This window comes from Canis aureus, chromosome 29, assembly GCF_053574225.1.
Source record: "Canis aureus isolate CA01 chromosome 29, VMU_Caureus_v.1.0, whole genome shotgun sequence".
Lineage (NCBI taxonomy): Eukaryota > Metazoa > Chordata > Mammalia > Carnivora > Canidae > Canis > Canis aureus.
The window spans coordinates 21876603-21897464 of record NC_135639.1 but is presented as its reverse complement, the minus strand read 5'-3'; the positions used below and the strand labels follow the sequence as shown (position 1 = coordinate 21897464).

Genomic DNA, 20862 nt, shown 5'->3' with positions numbered 1-20862 from the left:
ATCAGTCCAGATGACCAGTGAAAATAAGTTTGCATCAACTTAGTGGCATTCTTACATAGAGCTTTAAAAATTGAATGTTGCAAATGTCAACTTCAACAAACCCCATGGGCCTTTCTTTCAACCAAACACAAATACTGAAGTGGACAAGAGCATCTGAAGGTACATAGTTTGGAATATTGTTTTATGTAGGAAGCAAAGGAAGATTTATAAGCAAACACCTGACCTTCTCCAAGATACTTTTTGATATAATCTGTTTCACATTTTGCTTTTCCAAGAGAGACTTTTTTGAAGATTTCTCTAGAATGGATGACAATGATGAAATTTGTTAGGACCACAGACTATTGCCAGCCCTAATGTTACCTCAAAAGAAAGCATGGGTAAGAGAAGATCAAGCTTGTTCCCTATCACAGGAAGAATACTTTCCATAGAAGCATCAAGACCCAAGTTTTATCTCTCTCATAAAACCTCTGCCTATCTCCCCTCTCTTAACTTCGGCCACATTTAATTGCTTTTGGAGCTTACTCCAGTCACATTTCTCTTCTGTTTCTTAAATGTACCAAGAGTATGTCTGTCTCCCTTGGGTCCAAGCTTTATCTTCTTTCCAAGTTCCCCCTCTCCTTCCCCTCTCTGTTTCATTTATTTCCATTATTCAGAATAATGCTCACATCTGCAGAATAGATTAATTAATATTCAAAATACAGAATATCTTCAAAGTCCAATATAAATTAAGTCTCCTTGTTTTTCATAGTGGTCTGGACTATTCCTCCATAAGAATTTGATCCTGCATTATGTGTTTGATTATTTAATATTTGGTCCCTCATTTTACTGGGAGTTAAAGGAAGGCAAGAGTCTTCTGTGTTTTATTTGTTAATGTAGTGGTAGGACCTAGCACAGTGGCCAGGACGGAGTAATAATTAGTGTCATTTGAATCAATAAATGGATAGGTACTGTTAGTTCTTACTTCCTAATTCCCCATTTTGTGGAACCTCCACACAGTTTTCCAGGGTGGCTGCACCAGTTCACATTCCCACCAACAGTGCAGGAGAGTTCCCCTTTCTCCACATCCTCTCCAACATTTGTGGTTTCCTGCCTTGTTAATTTTCCCCATTCTCACTGGTGTGAGGTGGTATCTCATTGTGTTTTTTTTTTTAATAATAAATTTATTTTTTATTGGTGTTCACTTTTTTTTTCAAAAAATTCCCCATTTTGTAGAATCAGTTTGTTATGATTGTCTTGTTGCCCCCTGTATTCTGTAAGCTCCATGATAGCAGAGATGCATTCTTAAGCCTTTTGAAGACTAACACTATGTCTTTTTTCACAAGGAGGCCGATGGTATTTTTTGCTTGACATTTGAAGTGTTCTGACAATAAACTTTATTTTTTTATTTTTAAAAAATAAACCTTTTTTAAAAGATTTTATTTATTTACTCATGAGAGACACACAGAGAGAGGCAGAGACACAGGCAGAGGGAGAAGCAGGCTCCATGCAGGGAACCCGATGTGGGACTCGATTCCAGGACTCCAGAATCACGCCCTGGGCTGAAGGCAGATGCTAAATTGCTGAGCCACCTGGGCTGCCCGACAATAAACTTTAAATATCTCATGGAGTAAGTTTACAAACATTATGGAGGGTTTTGTTTCTACTTAGGATGTTAAAAGCTGGTGGAAATGCAATATAAGATAGCCACATAGAAAAAGAGTGAATGGAGTCTCTCTGAACTTATGTGTGGGACTCCAAGACACTGCAGTATAATACGAATTTATGCTAACTACTAGAGCTGTCTTCCTGTCTGATGTGCATGTCTAGTGGCAAGAAAAACCAATGCTACAGGTATGAAACAACAAGAATCTATTCTTCAGGAAACTATAATCCATTATTATTATGAAATTGAAATAGAGTTTGAGAAACACTTGGGTAAGATGTTGAGATCACAAGAGGTTGAGGGTCAGATCTGGAGAAGCAGAGACGAAAAATAGCACCAAGGTTTGCCACAGGGCCCTAACCTCCACATCAATGGCAATGAATACCCCCCACCCCCAACTCATACGTACACCTGACCTTTCATTTAAAGACAGTTTCTACCTCTGGATTATGTGGATTTAATAAGGGGGAGGTCAGTAATTTTGCTCTCTCTACCTCTCTCAGGAGTGCTCTGTGCTGAATAGTGATGAATCTGCTAAACCATTTAGCCAGGCATTTGCATGCCAATTGTAAGTCAAAAATGCTCTGATGAAACTGTTGAAGTGAGATTTTTCCCCTCATAAATATATGAAAAATAAAATAGGAGAAATGCTATGTCTATTCATATGAAGCTGAGATTTTTGTTCAGTGATTTTAATGAATGTGTGGACTTACTTTAACTCCCCCTTCCAGGAATTGATTGCCAGATAAGATCATTGCCAAGTCTCTGCAGTATCCAGTTCTCCCATTACTCACACAAAAAGGGATTTCATTTCCATTCCTTTTTTTATTGGTATGACATTCCAGTGCTCCATTAAGAAAATATAGAAGCTGTATACTTACAAACACATAACAACATTCTTGGGCTTTTCTTCCTAGAAAACAGTCTCCCTTGAAGAGACATTGTGATTGGCTGTCACCCACTTAGAGTTCTGAATAAAATGAGTAGATACGAATTTTAAAATGATAGTAATGTCCAGAATGGTAAAATTAAGTACTATTTGAAAACAATTCTGGCCTGATCATATACCAGAGTTTTCTGTAATTTCTCTTCTTGCTTCATTTCAATGGAACTAGCAAAAAACAAGTTTTGTTTCTCAAATACCCAGGAACATTGGGAAAAGATGTTTGGAAGCAATATTTTGTCAATTAAAGGCAAGACTGAAGGATCCCGCCCCTTTATGTAATTGGTTTATTCTCTAAGATAACTGCCTGGAGAGTCTTAATTAGTGCTAGAACCTTCTTGATGTCAAAGAATTAGTACAATTACAGATCCCCACTTGTCTAGAGCAACAAAATGCATATGCTCCTAGAAAGGCTCCTATGGCCATTCCGAATTTTGGTATCAAACCACATTGGTCTTGAACATACTTATGGACTTGTTACCTATTTTAAAACTATTCTTCAAGAAGAATGGCAAGTAGGTCACCCGCATTTTAAAATATCTGTAACCCTACCAATCTTCTACTTTGGTACCTTAAGTGCCTCTTCCATAAAGAGCAAAATGACAAACTCCTGTGATTTCAAAATTAATAAAACAATGAAAATCTGGCTTCAGTTCCTTTTATTATGCAATTAGAACTCTGTCCTATGTCCCATTTCATTTTTGCTTTGGTTCTCTGAAAGATCATTAATGAGTTTTATATTTCATGATCTTATATCTTTTAAATGTTTTTATCTCAGTCCTATCATTATTACTCAGTATTGCTTAATTCTTACTTTTCCTCTGGTCATTATATTTAGCTTTGTTTGAGCTTTGTTTTCATTGTTTTGGGATTTTTAGTCAGTGAGTTTTGTCCTGTTTTGGTATTTGTACATTTTATTAAACACTATTTTAAGTGGCTTTTTGAAAGCTCTTAAGGAAAGAGGAATAACTGATACCTATAAATAGACTGGGCATTTATAGAAAGCAAAATACTTTCACATAAAAGTCAAAGTTCCAGTAAAGAGAGCATCATGTATAAGGCACTCCTTGTGTCTCATAACACTTTCAACACAAGAAGTACTACATTAGGGATCCCTGGGTGGCGCAGCGGTTTGGTGCCTGCCTTTGGCCCAGGGCGCGATCCTGGAGAACCGGGATCGAATCCCACGTCGGGCTCCCGGTGCATGGAGCCTGCTTCTCCCTCTGCCTGTGTCTCTGCCTCTCTCTCTCTCTCTCTGTGACTATCATAAATAAATAAAAATTAAAAAAAAAAGAAGTACTACATTATTTCAATCAGACCCTTTGTATGTGAAGTGAAGGTAGAGAAAGGCAAATTACCTAATTTAATGACTTTAGGGAACCAACACATTTTCTTCACAGGCATTGTGTAAACTTAAAATGTGTAATGTAATCTATAGTTTTGATGTTTTCTAAATCCTGTAGTGGAAGTGGGGAAGGCATGAATTTGGGTAGGTTTTAGAGTCAGATGTCTTGGGTTAGGTACCTCAGTTCTTTCACTGCTATGAGACTATTAATAATGTGCTTGACCTTTATCAACCTTATTGTCTTTAGCTGTGAAATGAAGAGAGCGCTAGAATCTGCATTTAGTTATGTGTTCAATCAACAATGATTTAGTGCTTATTAGTGTAAATTGATTTCATTTCTTACTAGCTCATTTGATCTTTTTTCTAAAGAATTTTTCTTACTTTAGTGACAGCATGAATTATGGGGGGCAGAGGGAAAGAATCTCAAGCAGACTCCCCACTGAATTGCAGAGCCCAAGGCATGGCTCCATCTTATGACTCTAAGACCATGACTCCAGCCAAAACCAAGAGTTGGACACTTAACCTATTAAACCACCCAGGTGCCCCAAATCATTTCATCTTTATTGTTGCCCTATGATTTTGGTTTAAAATAGTGGAAGGAATCCAATGCTCAGGAAGACTGGACCAAGATCATGCAGTTAATAAGAAGCACACAGGCTCTGAGATTTTCTACCTTTTAATTGAGCTGATATTGAAATCCATCCTTTGGCATTGTAAAGTGTAAGTGTCCCTTTAGCATGCATCTCATCTGGGAAGTCTTTGCTTACCTCCTTCCTGAGGGTTCACCTGCCGTTTCTTTGTGCTTCCTTAGCTGCACCCTGTTTCTCTCTCACAGGGGGTAGTACCCCATTGCATGGCAATCATCGATGTGTCTGTTTCCTCTCACTGGACCATAATATGTTTGAAGGAAGGGATTGTATCTAGCCTTTGTACTATCAGGACCATTATTATAACTCAATCAACATTTGCTTAATGAGTAAATGAGTATGCGAATGAATTAATATAATTTGCTTCATATTTAGATTCCTCCAAAGCAGAAGCTCATCTGCACGAGACTATCAGAGGTATAGCAGACATGGCTGTTTTTCTTCCCAGTAACCCGTCAACTTTTATTCTCCTTTATATAACCTTTATTTTACTTTGGCCAGTGATGTGGCAAACTAAAATATTCAATTTCCCAGTTTTTCTTGAAGGTAAGAGAAGCCAAATGACAGTACTTTCCTAGGAAATATAAGCAAATATCTACTGGGAATTTCTGGAAATAATTTGTTTTCTAATGCAAGCATTACCATTTATTGTTGCTTCTTTCTTTTCTTCCACATGGAATACTGATATGAGCCAAAAGGAGGAGAAGCCTACTTGCAAGTTGAGAGTGAAATCCCTAAGTTAAGGAAAATAGAAAGAGCCTGGTTCTTTGAGCAGCTGCACAAGCCCAAGATTACCTAGCTCTGGGTTTCATTATACGACGAACATCAATAATCTCCATTTGGCTAAGCCATTATAATAGGTTTTCTGTTACATACAGTCTAATAAAATCCATAACTGACAGCATCTAAAAGATTGCTTGAACTAATTGCTTCGGAGAGAACAAATGAATATGTGTATAACTATGGCAGGGAATAGGAAATTTTCTATTTTGTTTCCAAAACTTAATTAGTATAGGAGTCAGGATCCATTTCTAGGAAGAAATGATAAATTTTGCAGTGCACTTTTCTAGGGTTAAGTGATCACTTGTGTGAAGTTCTAGAATGCAGGCGTGTCCAGAGACTGCTATGTGAGATACCTCTAATATACTAAGATTAAGATTTTGTCTTTTAAACATGCACAAATTCATGGCCAATCCCAGCTCCAACTTGAAAGAAAGATATATACGAAAGAAAGCAACATTGGACTAAAAAGTAAAAGTCATCTGTTACAGACTTAGTTTTTGTCACTTGATGGCCAAGTTATGTAATTTTTAAATGAGTTTCAAATCACTGAGGAAAGCAGCCACCACCTGTCACCCATTTTCCACTGCAATTGAGACCTTATCCTGAAATTAAAACTCCTCTGTTTCCTCATTTACCCTTCCAACTGCTGCCTACTGAGACTCATGGAATTGGCATCTTAAAGGAACCCACACATCCCTTCACACTCTTGAAAACCACAGCCAACCACCCCTGCTTTCTCGCAATTGTTCCCAGGACTGCTTGTCTTGAGCTGTCATCATTATTCACGCAACACCCCCACTGAGCAGGGATCAAGAGAGTGAATTGTCTGAGCTTGCTCATGAGTAAGTTGAGCTGTAAACTCTGAAAAATTGAGTTTTGTAGAGAGAGGCCAGAGTTTTACAGATTGTATTTCTAAGAAGACTTGGAGACAGTTGCATTCTCTATCCTCATCATTTGGTGAAAGATCAAACACCCTCTAGGAAGATGCCTCCCTAGAGGCAGTAACTACTTTGGTGATCCTTCCTTCCTATCACTGTCTGGAGAGCCCATTCTTTTAATGACACAACATATGTAGGGGACATGCTAACAATACTAAATATGACAATTATAATAATTGTAAATCAGATGGTTGTTGGAGCCTCTGGCCCTAAAGATCTAGGCAAAATTGCTTTAAATGTAGGACATACACAATTCCATGGCCTATGGGGGGTCCCCACATCCCCAAAAGATTTCTGTGAATTTCATGTGGGCTTCAGTTTCCTTGACCTCTCCTGCTTCTTGGGGCTGGTATCTTTGTTTGCTTCCTGGACACTGATCCAGATTTTAAACTCAATCTTCCAATGCATTCCCCATCAATCCTACCAACACTTACTTTACATCTCTGAAAACTTAGAAGTCATGAAGAAATCATCAATCATGTGACAAGTTATATAGTAATCAATTTGATAGTTTTCATTAGACATTGTCTTCCTGAAGCCCTTTTTAGCACCTTACAACCTGGAATCCAGACCCTTCCCTACCAACTTCTCCTTTCTTTTGTGTAGCCAGCCTTTTACTTTGCCCTAGACTCGCCATCAGAGAGTATCCTGGGATAAGAACACAACAGTCATGCATCACCAGATCTTCAACAATGCAGAGACTCCCAAACCCTGGATGTGTGTATGTGTGTGTGTGTGTGTGTGTGTGTGTGTGCATGTGATAGTTCTATCAGTAAGGATCTCTCCATTCACCATAGTCTGTAAGTTTTAGAAATTATAATCAGTAAGGTACCAGATATTCTAATATGCTGGCATCCAAACCACTTTTTCTGGATTAACTTTTATCTCTTGGATGATATTAACTCTATCATCAGACCAAAGTCTTAACATTAGCCCAGCCACTAGAATCCTTCCGAACCTTGAGTGTTTGTAGAGCACTCTATGTCAGTGTGATATAGAGGTGCAACGAATTTGAAACTATATCTTATTGGGTTAGCATGCATTTTTGGAACATAAGTCATTTTTCTATATCCTAAACTAGTACAAAAATAGTCTACTTTAAGAAAATATCCAACCCTAATCTCTAAGCTTATACCCTGAGAAAGGTGATACATAAATATAATACATTTCTCTTCTTTATCAGGAATATTTATGTCTTATTATATGTTAAAGATTATAACAATATGTAATATGAACGTGTGAATGTAGCCAAATATCTTATAATATAAAACAACAATTTTAGCACCTACTCCATGCCAGGCATTTTTCTAAGCATTCATGGGAATTATCTCAGATAATGTCACAATCCAATGAAATAGGTACTTTTGTCACCCATATGTGTTTTATTTTCTGGGATACAAAGCCTGAGTTTTAAACCTTATGCTGTGTCCCAGCATAAGGATTTTTTAAAAATTCTAATTCCAGTATAGTTAACGTACAATATTATATTAGTTTCAAGTGTACATACTGATTCAGCAATTCTATGTATTACTCGATTCTCATCATGAAAAGTGTAATCTTAATACCCTTAATCTATTTTATCAATCTCCCCACCCAACTCTTCTCTTGTAACCATGAATTCCTTCTCTATAGCTAAGAGTCTGTTCCTTATTTTGTCTGTTTTTTCCTTTGTTCATTTGTTTTGTTCTTTTTCTTTCTTTTTTTAAAGATTATTTATTAATGAGAGACACACAGAGAGAGGTAGAGATATAGGCAGAGAGAGAAGCAGGCTCCCTGTGGCAACCCTGATGTGGGACTTGATCCCTGGCCCCCAAGACCATGAACTGAGCCAAAGGCAGACACTCAACTACTGAGCCACCCAGTTGCCCTTGTTTTTTTTTTGTTAAATGCAACATATGAGTGAGATCAGATGCTATATGTCTTTCTTTGACTGACTTATTTCACTTAGAATTATACACTCTAGATCCATCCATGTTGTTGTAAATGACAAGATTTCATTGTTTTCATGGTTGAGTAATATTCTATTCTATAGATATACCATATCTTCTTTATCAATTTATCTATCAATGGACATTTGACTTGGGATGCTTCCATAATTTGGCTTTTGTACACAATGCTGTAATAAACATATACAATAAGCATATCTTTTTGAAATAGTGTTTTCATACTTTTTGGATAAATACCCAGTAGTGGAATTGCTGGTTCATATGATAGTTTTATTTTTAACTTTTTGAGGACCATCTAGGCTGTTTTCCACACTGGCTGCACCAGTTTGCATTCCCACCAACAGTATACGAGGGTTCCTTTTGCTCCACATCCTCGTAAATACTTGCTGTTTTGTCACCCTAGTTTTCATATTAAGAAACTGAGGCTCAGGGATATTAGATCAATAAGATCATAAACATAATTGTGCAAAACTGAGATTTGAATACAGATTTGTGTGGATCTGTACAGTACATCTAACTTCTAACATTTGGTTTGCAAAGATTTTTAATGGACATAGCCATTGAATAAAAGTGGCTCACATGGTTAGATAAATTTAAAATAGTTAAGGGAACTAATAAATGGGGTCAATTTAGGGGTTATAGGTTCAAACAAAGCAAGGAAGTATGTTCCTGACAGCACGTCCATTTATATAAGCCTTGTCAACATTGAATACTCAAACTGGTGAATTCCTAATCCAAAGTGAAGAAAGAGTAGGTGTTCAATACTTACAAGCTTATTGTTTTTATTTATTTATTTATTTATTTATTTATTTATTTATTTATTTATTTTATTACTTATAAGCTTCTTGATTGCTATACCTAGTCATTAGCAACTGCCCCACCCACAACTCCATCACCAACTGCACTACTCTAGTGGGGAAGCTGTTGGAATGTAACAGTCCATCTGTTCACTTGAGAATAAAGGATCTATCTGCTCCCATTCCAATGTGTGCTGCTTTTACAACATTAAATACAGCACCAGAGGTAGGCTCTGGTATTTCCTTCACTTGTTCTGGCATTTCAAGTTGGAGATCCTAAAATGAACTCTAATGAAGTTTATTATCCATCCACATCTCAGATACAATACGCAATACCTAGGAACCGCACACAGATTCCCAAGTGTGGCTTCATTAGGTAATGTGACTATCTAAGAATAAAAGTGTCCCATTGACTAATAAATGATATCTAAAAGGTAACAGGTTACACTCTGCTGTCATCATGTCTTCTTTTCTAAAGTTCATGAGCTCCACATGAGCTCTACTGCTCTGCTGCATTTGGTTGGGTAAATATTCTCCCCTTTTTGTTCTCTTTGGAACATAAGCATTGTATGTGAATGTGTTTTTTTTTTTTGGTATAAAAATTATTCAGTGTTCCATTAATGAGATAATGTATTTATGTATTATGACAATAAACACAGCTGCAAAATGGACCATAAAGAAATAGATGACTTGCAGATTTCTGTGCCCAATGTGTCAACTGTAATTGAGAAATAAATTAAATGATCCATCTGCTTCCCATCATGTACTCCTTTATTTTTGTCAGTATCCATGGTTTTTAAAACCAGTCAGAATTATTTATACTAATTACTTACTAAAAAAAAAGAAAATCTATATAGAAATTAAATGACTTTGTAATGCAATTTTGCCAACCCTTAACATACCGTGCTTCTTTCCAACACTCAAATCTAATGACTATGATGAACTCTTTCTCCTTATTAATAGTTTTCACTTTATCATGCCAATACTATTGAATTTTCTCTTTATTACTGTCTTATAGGCACTGCTAAAATAATGTATCATATAATAGACTTAACACTAATCTAATCTATTACCCTGGTAGTGCTTGCCAAGGAAAAAGAAAACAAACAAACAAGGAATAAAAATAAAATAAGCAAATGAACAAAAAACCTATTTAATGTAGGTTACAATGGCAAGACTCAATCTGCTCACTAGTAATATTCATAGGTTAGGGTTAAAATAGCCAACAGCCACTGGAACTAATTAAATATAATTGTACAATTTTTTTCCTACTTCGATGTTATAATTATGCCATTGAGAAACTACACATCAGTGCTGGGAAAAGAAGAAGACATTTCTTTGCTTTCGCAAATATTTTCATGTTCATACTTCTTTATTCTGGAACCTTTGCTTATTTCATTGGGCCTCCAGGGATACCCTGAGATAATCCTATAAAATATTTGTAGCATTTGGGGTGAGATGGAGGGGAATAAAAATGGGAAACTCTTTTTCAAAGGTATTTATTGGCATCATTTTCTTTTTTTTTTAAATTACAAATGAAATCTATGTTCACCATTAAAAAATGAAGGGATATAACACATAGAAAACCAAAAAGAAAAGAAATAGAAATCATCTACACCCTAAATAAGCAAATATTTACTTTGCTTACTTGTTACTACCTCTAACATCTTATTTATTCTGGCAGTGTTTATCTGTGCAATTTTTTAAAAAGTAAATTGAGATGCTGTGAGATTGTTTCATAGCTTATTTTTCTCAATTAACAAGATGGTACATTTTCCATATTTATAGATGTAGATTCATATAATCATTTTAATGTTGCATAGATACAAGTTATGCTGCCAATTCTCCACTGATATGTATACAGTTTACTCTTTAAACAACATGGGAGTTAGGGGTATCAACCCTCACTCAGTCAAATTTCTGCACATAACTTTTGACTCCCCCAAACTTAACTACTAATAATCTACTATCAACTGGAAGCTTTATTAATAACATAAAGAGTCAATATATATTTTGCATTATTTGTATAATATACTGTATTCTTACAAAAAAAGCCAGCTAGAAAAAGTGTTATTAAGGAAATCACAAGACAAAATACATTTATAATACTGTACTGTATCAGAAAAAAATCTGAATAAAAGTGGACCCATGCAGATCAATCTTGTATTATTCAAAGGTCAAATCCATTAGCTATGTGAGTGTAGCCAGTGTATTTGGTTCAGTTTCTTTCTGATTGCTCTCTCAGAATCTAGTGGGAGGAGTGATATGGGATGTCCCTCTAAAATGAGGATGCTGTAGACCCATGCTAGAAGCTCTACGGATCAGTGACAGTAATTCTTCTACCCCAATCTTTTTTTCTAGTTTTATTGAAGTATAATTGACAAATAAAATGATATAACTTAGGGTATATAACTTGATGTGGTGTATCACATATACACAGACATCATGAAATAATCCCACCACAATCAAGCTAATCAAGATATCTGTCACCTTATATAGTTACTATTTTTTCTTTCTTTTTTTTTGTGATGAGGACACTGAAGAATTACACTCTTAGGACATTCAGGTATACAACACAGTATTGTTAACTAAAGCCACACTGTTATACAAAGTTATGCGAGATGGCTACCTTCTAAAAGTTACTCTTTTTAAAAACTAGATAAACCAAGGCAAAGCTATTTTTAAGATTTTGAGAGTAAATTATTTTTTCCATGTCTCTAGTCTCGGCATTTCCTGTTGTTGCACAAGCCAAATCCTCTGCCTAGTCAAAGTCTTGAGATTTCTGTCTGTGACAGGGACTATTGTGGTGGGCGTAGGGGAAGCAAGTAAAGTCAATTTCCGTTTACCACTATGTCTCTACCTTAACAGTTGCTCTTACCTCAGCCCAGGGTATCCTGCAGAAGAGCTTTTTCACTCAGGATATGTGTGCTTTGGGGCAAGCTGCTTCACTTGTCTCTATCTCTCCATTTAGCCATTTTTTGTAATGGAATAATAGTAGTTCCTACCTTATGAGACATATATAATAAAAGAATTCATAAAGCACTTATTAAAGTATCCTGCCTCTTACCAAGTACTTAAAAAATGTCCATTCTCATTGATTAAACTTTAAATATCTCCATCCTTCAAATTCCAGCTCAACTATCTCCTTTAGGAAAACTTTCCTGTACCCTCGGACAGATCCCAGCATTCTTTCTTTTGACCTCCCATTTCCCCAGGGTTTCTCTTTTTACAAAGCATTGTAATTAAATATATTCATTTCCCTTGCTAGACCATATATTCTTAAGAGGCAAGCTATCTCCTTCTTTCTGTTCATTTCTGGCTAAATAGTATCCTCACCAAAACTATTACCTCCCCACCATACATACAGATTTATTTCTTAATTCCACAAATCTATGAATCTTACCATATGGAAAAATGGTTTTGCAGATGTAATTAAGTTAAAGATCTTGAGATGGGAAGATATACTGGATTATTCAGGTGGGTATGATATAATCACAAGGATCCTTAGAAATGGGAGGCAGAAGGAGATCAGAGTGAGACACAGGAGACAGATGACAGAACATAAGGCAGAGTAACACAGTAATGAGCCCAGAAATGCCAGCAGCCTCTGAAAATGGAAGAGGTAAGACAAAGATAGAAGCCTCCAGTGGGAACCAGCCCTACTGACACCTTGATTTTAGCTCCATAAGATTCATTTCCGATTCTGACCTCCAGAATGCAAAGAAAATACATTTGTGTTGTTTTAGGCCACTAAGTTTGTGGTGTTGTTTTAGGCCACTAAGTTTGTAGTGATAGGAAATGAATGCACCATCCAATATGATGATTAGCACATTATAAATGTTTAATAAATATTTAATGAATCAGTTCATTATAAACACAACACAAACTATAAGAAGAGTCCATTTAATCATACCAATTGAGGAGGTCTTAATAAGTTCATAGGAAAAAAGAAAATAACAATTTCAGAGCTATGTTTTTTCCCCTGGAAATAAAACACATTTTAAACTGTGGAAGTTAAATTATAATTCAGTTTCATGGGCCCATCACTTAGAGGTCAGAGTGGATTCTACAATGGTAATTTAATACAACAGGAAAAATAAATCATGACAAATGAGAAAACACTGACTAGGATTTTTTTTTTTCATTTTATTTGTTGTGATGGTACCATAAATCCCTAGAAAATGTGATGATTGATTATACACTATGTTTATGAAACAAACCTCAGTTCTAAGGGGCCTAAACTTGCCTAAAGAAGCATTAGTAGTGTCCAACCACATGTTGCTGCCCAGTCCCTTTTCTGCTTTCTGATATAAATATCTGTTCAGGACATGCCCACACAAAATAATCACTATATTAAGATGGCAATTTAGGAAGAATGACATAGAACAGATTCTGTCTTATGATTTATAATTTATAAGAGATACTCCTCGTTCACCCATATGGAAACATAGAACTCTGAGTATAATTTGCTGCCAATTTCTGAAACTAGCCCTGCCAGTATTTCAAAATAAAAATTAGGATGATGTTTCTACCACAAAAATGGAATTGGCCAAATTTTTCTTTCTATCTTGCACTTCTCCTTCTCTCTCTGTGATTCTTGGGATTTGTTTTCTCTGGAGTTACACAGGCAGCCAATCACATTGCGTATATCAAGTGCCTGAGAGCCTGTCATTTACCTCCTATGCAGCACTGTTGAGATTAGAAACAGAAAAATCTGTCATGACATACATTAAGAGTCTGGGCAGGTCAGTTCTCAGGCATATGGTAAGAATGAAAAATACCAAAGGATAGAATCTATGTTCCTGAATGTTGTTCTATTGTCCCAAGAATATCTAAAGACTCCAGTATATCCTTTCCTAAGCATTAAATCTATGAAGTAGCTATCCAAGTGATCAGTGTTCCCCATCAAGGCAGGCCAGGCTCACAAATCACATGGCTTCCATGCTCCAGGCAAAGTTCTTCTTTCTCACTAAGTGTAAAGATCTCTTGGACAAAGCCTTGAGCCGAGAATCAATAAACCTACATTCCATTCCTGAGTGTTGTCATTAATGAAGATGCTTTTGGCTACAAATAATGGAAAACTCAACACCACTAGCTTAAACAATGAACAGATTTATCATGTGAAGAGTTTGGCAGTTCAAGGATTATTAAGACAGAAGCTTAACAGCCTCCTCGCAACTGTGCTCTGTCTCTGCTCACCAGCCTCACTGTGTTCCCCTTATCCATCAGATGAGCTTCTTTAATGTTCACAAACTATCTGTTAGAGGTTCATATATCATACAGGTATGAAAAGATCTAACCAAAGAAATACTACAATCTCTTCTCTTGTGTTTCTTTTTAAGAGAAAGACATTTTACTCAGAGAGCCATCCAGAGGATTGTTCATCAGTCACATGGATCTCCTTAAACTAATCACAGGAGAAAAGGAAAAAAAGGAAAGTGAGTAAAGAAAAAAAAAAGGCTAATTTGGCTTAAACTAACCAATATTTCCCCTCTAAATCACATGTGAAGAAGTTAACATCTAGCACTGATCCTTGGGTAGGAAAATAGAATGGTTATTATACTACATCACTGACTAGTTGTACAAATACAAAAGGCTTATATAAAATTAAAATATATATAATGGAAGCATAACTTATATCTGATAATTCTGGAGTCACTGAACTCATCTAATTCAACAGATCTTTATCTAATGTATCTGTTAAGGATAGATTACTAACATAGATCTGCAAAGGCATCAGAGTTTGTACTCTTAGGAATTACATGTGCTTATGGGGCTCCTGGGTTGGCTCAGTTGGTTAAGCCTCTGACTCTTGGTTTTGGCTAAGGCCATGATCTCAGTGTCATGGGATTAAGCCTCATGTGGGGTTCTGTGCTGAGTGTGGAGTCTGCTTGGGATTCTCTCTCCCCATCCTGCCCCTCCCACCTGTGCTCTCTTTCTCTCTATAAATAAATGAATACATCTTTAAAAAGAAAAGAATTACATGTGTTTGTGGAGAATTTAAGAGAAGTGCAAGAACAGCTGTAAGACAGGCTCATTATATAAAGCCACACAAGAAATATAAAACTCAATTAAACCTAAATTAGGAGGATATCTAGTTCAGGTTTAAAAGAGGTCAATGAGTCAAGATAGATTTCATAGAAGCAGTAGCATTTTAGACATCACTTAAAGGCTGGTTAGGATTCAACAGGTTCTCATTCATTTGGGGAATATAAATAATAGTGAAAGGGAAAATAAGGGAAGGGAGAAGAAATGTGTGGGAAATATCAGAAAGGGAGACAGAACGTAAAGACTGCTAACTCTGGGAAACGAACTAGGGGTGGTAGAAGGGGAGGAGGGCGGGGGGTGGGAGAGAATGGGTGACGGGCACTGGGTGTTATTCTGTATGTTAGTAAATTGAACACCAATAAAAAAAAAAAAAAAGGATTCAACAGGTTGAGATGGTAAGGGACAGTCCTTCATATGAAGAAACAGCATAGGTGTGATGGAAAGTTATATCTGCCTCTTAACATCAGGTCATTATTTTCTTAATAAAAATACCACAGTTGTTTTCTGTAGAAATACCTGTCCTACTTAAATGCTTTTTAAACTCAGATAGATTCATAAATCCTTGCTATATGGAGTGTATGTGATCACAAGTACATGTGGAGTGTATGTGATAAAGGGCATGTGATTACTCCAGGAGTGTATGTGATCACAAGCATGTGATCTAGGTTCATTATTCTATTTTCCTGTCCATACTGCTGGTTCAGATCCAATCAGAATTCAGATCCAATCAGAATTAATCCTGAGACTACTTTAAGTACTGAAAAAATTGTTATCTTTGTCACTGAATTTGAACATGGGGTATATAGACAGACCTAAGTTTTTTAAAGAAATTTTGCAATTGCAAAAAGATAGAAAAAACATAGAGTCAGAAAATGGACATACTGAGATCTGATCACACCTTTTGATCCCCTAGTTTAATCCTCACTCAAAATCAGGTGACTAGTTTCTTCCCTTATTTGGGTCACAAAATGTCTTCTTTTTATCATGATTCTTTCAAAATTTTTGTGCTGAAAATCTGATTTTAGTCAGACATTCAGTCACTTATAACATATGGATCCAACTGATTATTGAACACATGTATAACATTGGAGAATAAAAAAAATTCTCTGTTGGGCAGCCCCAGTGGCCCAGCGGTTTAGCACTGCTTTCAACTGGGCATGATCCTGGAGACATGGGATCGAGTCCCACGTCAGGCCACCTGCATGGAGCCTGCTTCTCCCTCTGCCTGTGTCTCTGCCTCTCTCTCTCTCTCTCTCTCTCTCTCTCTCTCTATGTCTTTCATGAATAAATAAATAAAATCTTTTAAAAATATTCTCTGTAATTGACATTTTTATCCAGTGTGAGTCTGCACTTCACATTTTCAGGAAAAGCAATCTAGAAGAGAACTCTTTTTATGATTAAAGAGGCTGAAAAATCATTTGCTTCTTTTCCTATAGCGAAGTAGAATCTAATTCTATCTTGTTGGATCCAATGTGGTATTAGTGACTTGCTTTACCAAACATATATGATGAAGAGATGTTCTAGGCATCTGATGCTAGGTTATTACAAGTCCTGTAGCTTCTGTTTGGGCCTCTTGAAAAACTCATTGAAAGTGCTAAGCTCACAAGTAAGAAAAACAAACCTGAAAATCCATGCTTGAAAAGCAAAATGTAAATGTTTAGCTTGAGACTATCACTTGAGCCCAGAATTCCAGCTATCCACATCCAGGTACAAGAAATAAGAATCCATGTTGGACCCTGCAGACCAACTCATTCTACATACGAATATAATTCATTGACCTACATTAGTGCTATGTGAACAAAAGGATGACACAGCCAATCCTTGCTCACAGTCCAGCCTCACAATATTTATAATTTAAGCCACTAGGTTTTAGAGTAGTTTGTTACTCAGCAATCACTTATTGGAATAGAATTTGGTAAGTGGAAGTGGGGTGCTTCTATAACAAAACCTTACAAAGTCTAACATTGAAATAGGACTGGGCAGCAAGCACGCTGAAAGAGTCTCAGGCTGACTAGTAATGAAGACTTGATAAAAAGCAAAACTTGTAATGTGGTGGCAGAAAGTTTGACAACATCGTCCCCTGGGGTAAAATGGAAAATATAAACTAGGATGAACTTGTGATTTGGCTAAGATGATACCTACATATATCATTGAAAGTGCTATCTGTTCTCTTTCAGTGACAGATGATAAAATATGGATATCTATCTATCTATCTATCATCTATCTATCTTTCATCTATCTATCTAGAGAGGTTTTAAACAAAGAACTATTCAGACTTTAGGCAAAATTATATGAAATATAAATAAGCTCAGTTCTTTCTGGATTCAAAAATAAAACTATTTTCATTACCAATCTATCTAGAAAGCAAATACCTCTCAAAGTAAGACATGGCATCAGGATAAATAACATTTAAAAAGTTTAAAACCTAGGCCCCTTTTTAAGACTTCAAGAGTACTTAAAGCTATGCTTCATAGACCCTCTTTACAAGATAAAGAAGCTTTTAAGAATCTTAGGAGACTTTTCTCTACCATTCAGGCTCTCAGCCCACCCAGAGAGGAACCTGCTTTGAAGAGATTTGCAGGTATGATTTCTTCTAATGAACTGAATCCCAAAACATTCAGAAGAATCTCATGAAGATTTTAAAATAATTTCAATTAAGAAAAAAGTTAAAGAATGATTCGCAGAAATGAACTAGGGGCAAGAAGGTAGATTCAATAGCTGCAGAGAAGCATTCTCAGATGGTAGAATTGAACCTTAATCAACGAATAGACCATGTTTCCAGCTAGATTTTGGAATCGATCTGGACCAATGACTGCTATTTTCCTCTTACTGTACTCCTTTTTTAAAAATCAGGATTGTCTATTTCAGCTCTTATTCTTTGGAAGACTCTAAAGTTCTTTATCCTCTCACCAAGAACAATCAGTTGTATTGGTCACAGCTGTGGCTGATGAAGAAAATAGAGGAGTTTGGATTCAGAAGCCCTGTGTTTCCATATTACTTTCTCTATGTACCAGCCATTTTGGTCAGGAAAACTTTCATTTGAGTGATAGATGCTTACTGAAAGGGGGACAAAAAGACCTATCTTTGTAGAAGTGTCAGGAGGACTAAAGATACCACCCATAAATGTGCCTAGTTGGCATGTTGCCTGACATATAGTAGGTATTCAGTAGATATTAACCTATATCAGGGATGGAAATAGTACTCTATAAGTCAGATTCTATTAAATCTTTGGCAACACAGACATTTGGCTTTCCATCACTTTTCCTCTTCTTTATGGGATTTAAGGACTGATGTAAATACTTTGTGATCGATAAACCATGACACTAAATCTTAGTGACTCACTGTTTCCCATACTTAGGTTATCATTACTGTAGAACTCTTGCCTATTACTGAGAAGTTTAGTGTTAACAACCTACTAACTCTTTAGGAGAGGAGGGAATATGAGAAAATAAACAGGACCTGCCATTAACATAAGCACACCTTTCCTTGGATGGGCAACTTTTCCTGACCATCTGAGGCCATCTGAGGAGGGTTGCTGGAATGTATGCACTGCCAATTGGTACTTTTTGATAAAGCAAGCTGAATGTTGCCAACAGAACTATGAATTCTGAATAAGACTGCCCCCCAAGAAACTTTTTAAAAATAGGTTTCCTGGATGAAATAACTTAGGAATTAGTGTACATATTACATTCCTTCTTGAAGAGCCACATTCAGCACAAACACTTTAAATGCAGCAAGGAGTTCTGCTATATGCACTTTTAGTTAATTTAGAGAGAACCTGGAAACTGTTAATGTGAAAAACCTTTTCATAAGTAATATCTATTAATATTCCAAGGAATTAACCCATACGGAAAATATTCACAAAATGAAAATCTATGCTGATAGTAAACAGTAGACCTCAGACATAAGAGCAATTGATGCATCTGTACATGCTGTGAAAAGTGGTTTTCATTTCAACTGGGTTAAAAAATCACTGGGTTCCACTGAAAACCTGGAAAAACACGCTTTTGGAAAAAATAGGATATTGTTTCCCATATATTACCTTCACTTTTATAGAAGCAGTGTATTTTAGAGGTACAAAGGATCTAAGCATCTATTTAATCTGATGTGAGAAGACTAACACCAAGTAAGGATCAGTGATTTGTCTGGAGTTTACAACCTGAGCCTCTGAAAGAGCCGGAACTAGAAGGCAGATCTCCTGACTTCAACTAAGGGGAATACCATGTAGTGATTACTCTGCTCAAATTTAAATCCCAAGCTCTGTGTTCTTACACATTTAATTTATTCTTTATAAACCTCAGTGAACTCATTTGTGAATCAAGGATAATAATCTTAGTACATTGATCATAAAGTCACTATGTGGACTAAATGACACAATAACTTGTGAGAATACTTTGCTTATTGCCTATCTTTTAACAGGTACTTTTATTAATGGTTACCATATTATTAACAAGTTTTATGATTTTCCATCACATTATGTTTTAGAAAATATTTTAGTAATTTATTTTCCTACTTTTATTTTATTTTATTTTTTTTAAAGATTTTATTTATTTATTCATGAGAGACACAGAGAGAAAGGCAGAGACACAGGCAGAGAGGAGAATCAGGCTCCATGCAGGGAGCCCGATGCGGGACTCGATCCCAGGTCTCCAGGATCATGCCCTGAGCCAAGGGCAGACGCTCAACCACTGAGCCACCCAGGTGTCCCTATTTTCCTACTTTTAAACACATTATTTTCCATGTATTTCTCTGATGCCTTTTCTTCTATCTATCATTTAAAATAAGTTGAATTTGCTGATGGTGTGATTTGGCAGGCTGGAAAGGACTGGCTGAAATCAGAAGCTCATGGTTACCATTCCAAAATCCACTATTTGCAAGCTCTGTAACTTGAGCAAACATTTAATTTGCTGAAGGCTAAAAGTCTCATAAAACAGAATAAAAAGTTTACCTTCTTAAATATGATATTAGCATGGAGTGTGCCTAGCATAGAGGGCCAGATTTTGAGTATACAATCTATGCCATCACAAAGGGCTCCATTCTTAGAAGGTTCTGCACTTGGTTTTTAAGTTGTACTGTTTCTTACTTTAAATTCTTGGTAGTTTTGAACAAATGAGCTCCATTTTTATTTTTAACTCCTTAAATTATTTAGCTGGTCCTAGTAGCACATTTTTTTCACATATTAAGTGTTCAATAAATATTAGTTAAATCAGAGGATAAATAACTAGCATGTTCTAATTACTTTTTGGCAACACAGAGAACTCTTTTGAATGCTCACTGTCTCTGTCTCTTTTATGAGATTGAAAATCCCTTTGAAAGCTTTTGAAACTCATTGAAATTAGCCCACTAAAATGATTTTTAGTGATTTAATTGTCCTTTCAATTAAAGCAATTAGAGAGAGCTTTCTTATTACCATGAGATTTGATTTTTAATAAACTACTAAACTTGTAAGGGTTGAATTGGGAAAGCATTTGGGCCCTCCTTTATTATAAACCCATTCTTTTGAAACTTTTACCTGGGTAGGAAAATTTTACCTGGCACACAGAAGATCTATGGTGTATTGAGAAGGTGAAATTCCTGTGTTGATATTTAGTGACTGCTTGCTAATTCAACTATAAGTACCTAGTGAGAACAAACAAGATCTGATTATGCCAGCATTCACCAGTCATTTAAAAGGTAGTTATCCCATAAACACACAAATAAGCAAACAAACCTTCCAAATGAAAGTCACTTTCAGTCAAGCAATTTTGGGAGTATTTCCTTGTGTTAATCCTTA

The 20862-nt window shown here is 36.1% G+C and overlaps 1 protein-coding gene across 25 annotated transcripts in view; it reads right to left on the bottom strand.

Annotated features, from left to right (window-relative positions):
* Positions 1–20862, bottom strand: part of LOC144301134 (uncharacterized) — a 286282-nt gene that overhangs the window by 118328 nt on the left and 147092 nt on the right. For 11 of the 25 annotated variants that reach the window (XR_013367892.1, XR_013367875.1, XR_013367885.1 and 8 more), the window contains 2 exons: positions 20621–20708; positions 12945–14448 (listed from right to left, as the gene is read on the bottom strand). The exons of 2 other annotated variants lie outside the window; for them this stretch is intronic. Coding sequence is in view for 5 of the 23 variants with exons in the window: in XM_077877704.1 (XP_077733830.1) it covers positions 20676–20708 (33 nt within the window). In the remaining 18 variants the exon portion in view is untranslated. Of the gene's footprint in view, positions 1–2490; positions 2613–12944; positions 14449–20620; positions 20709–20862 lie in introns of those variants that run through there. 12 more of the 25 variants (XR_013367876.1, XR_013367877.1, XR_013367878.1 and 9 more) reach the window with 2 other exon arrangements.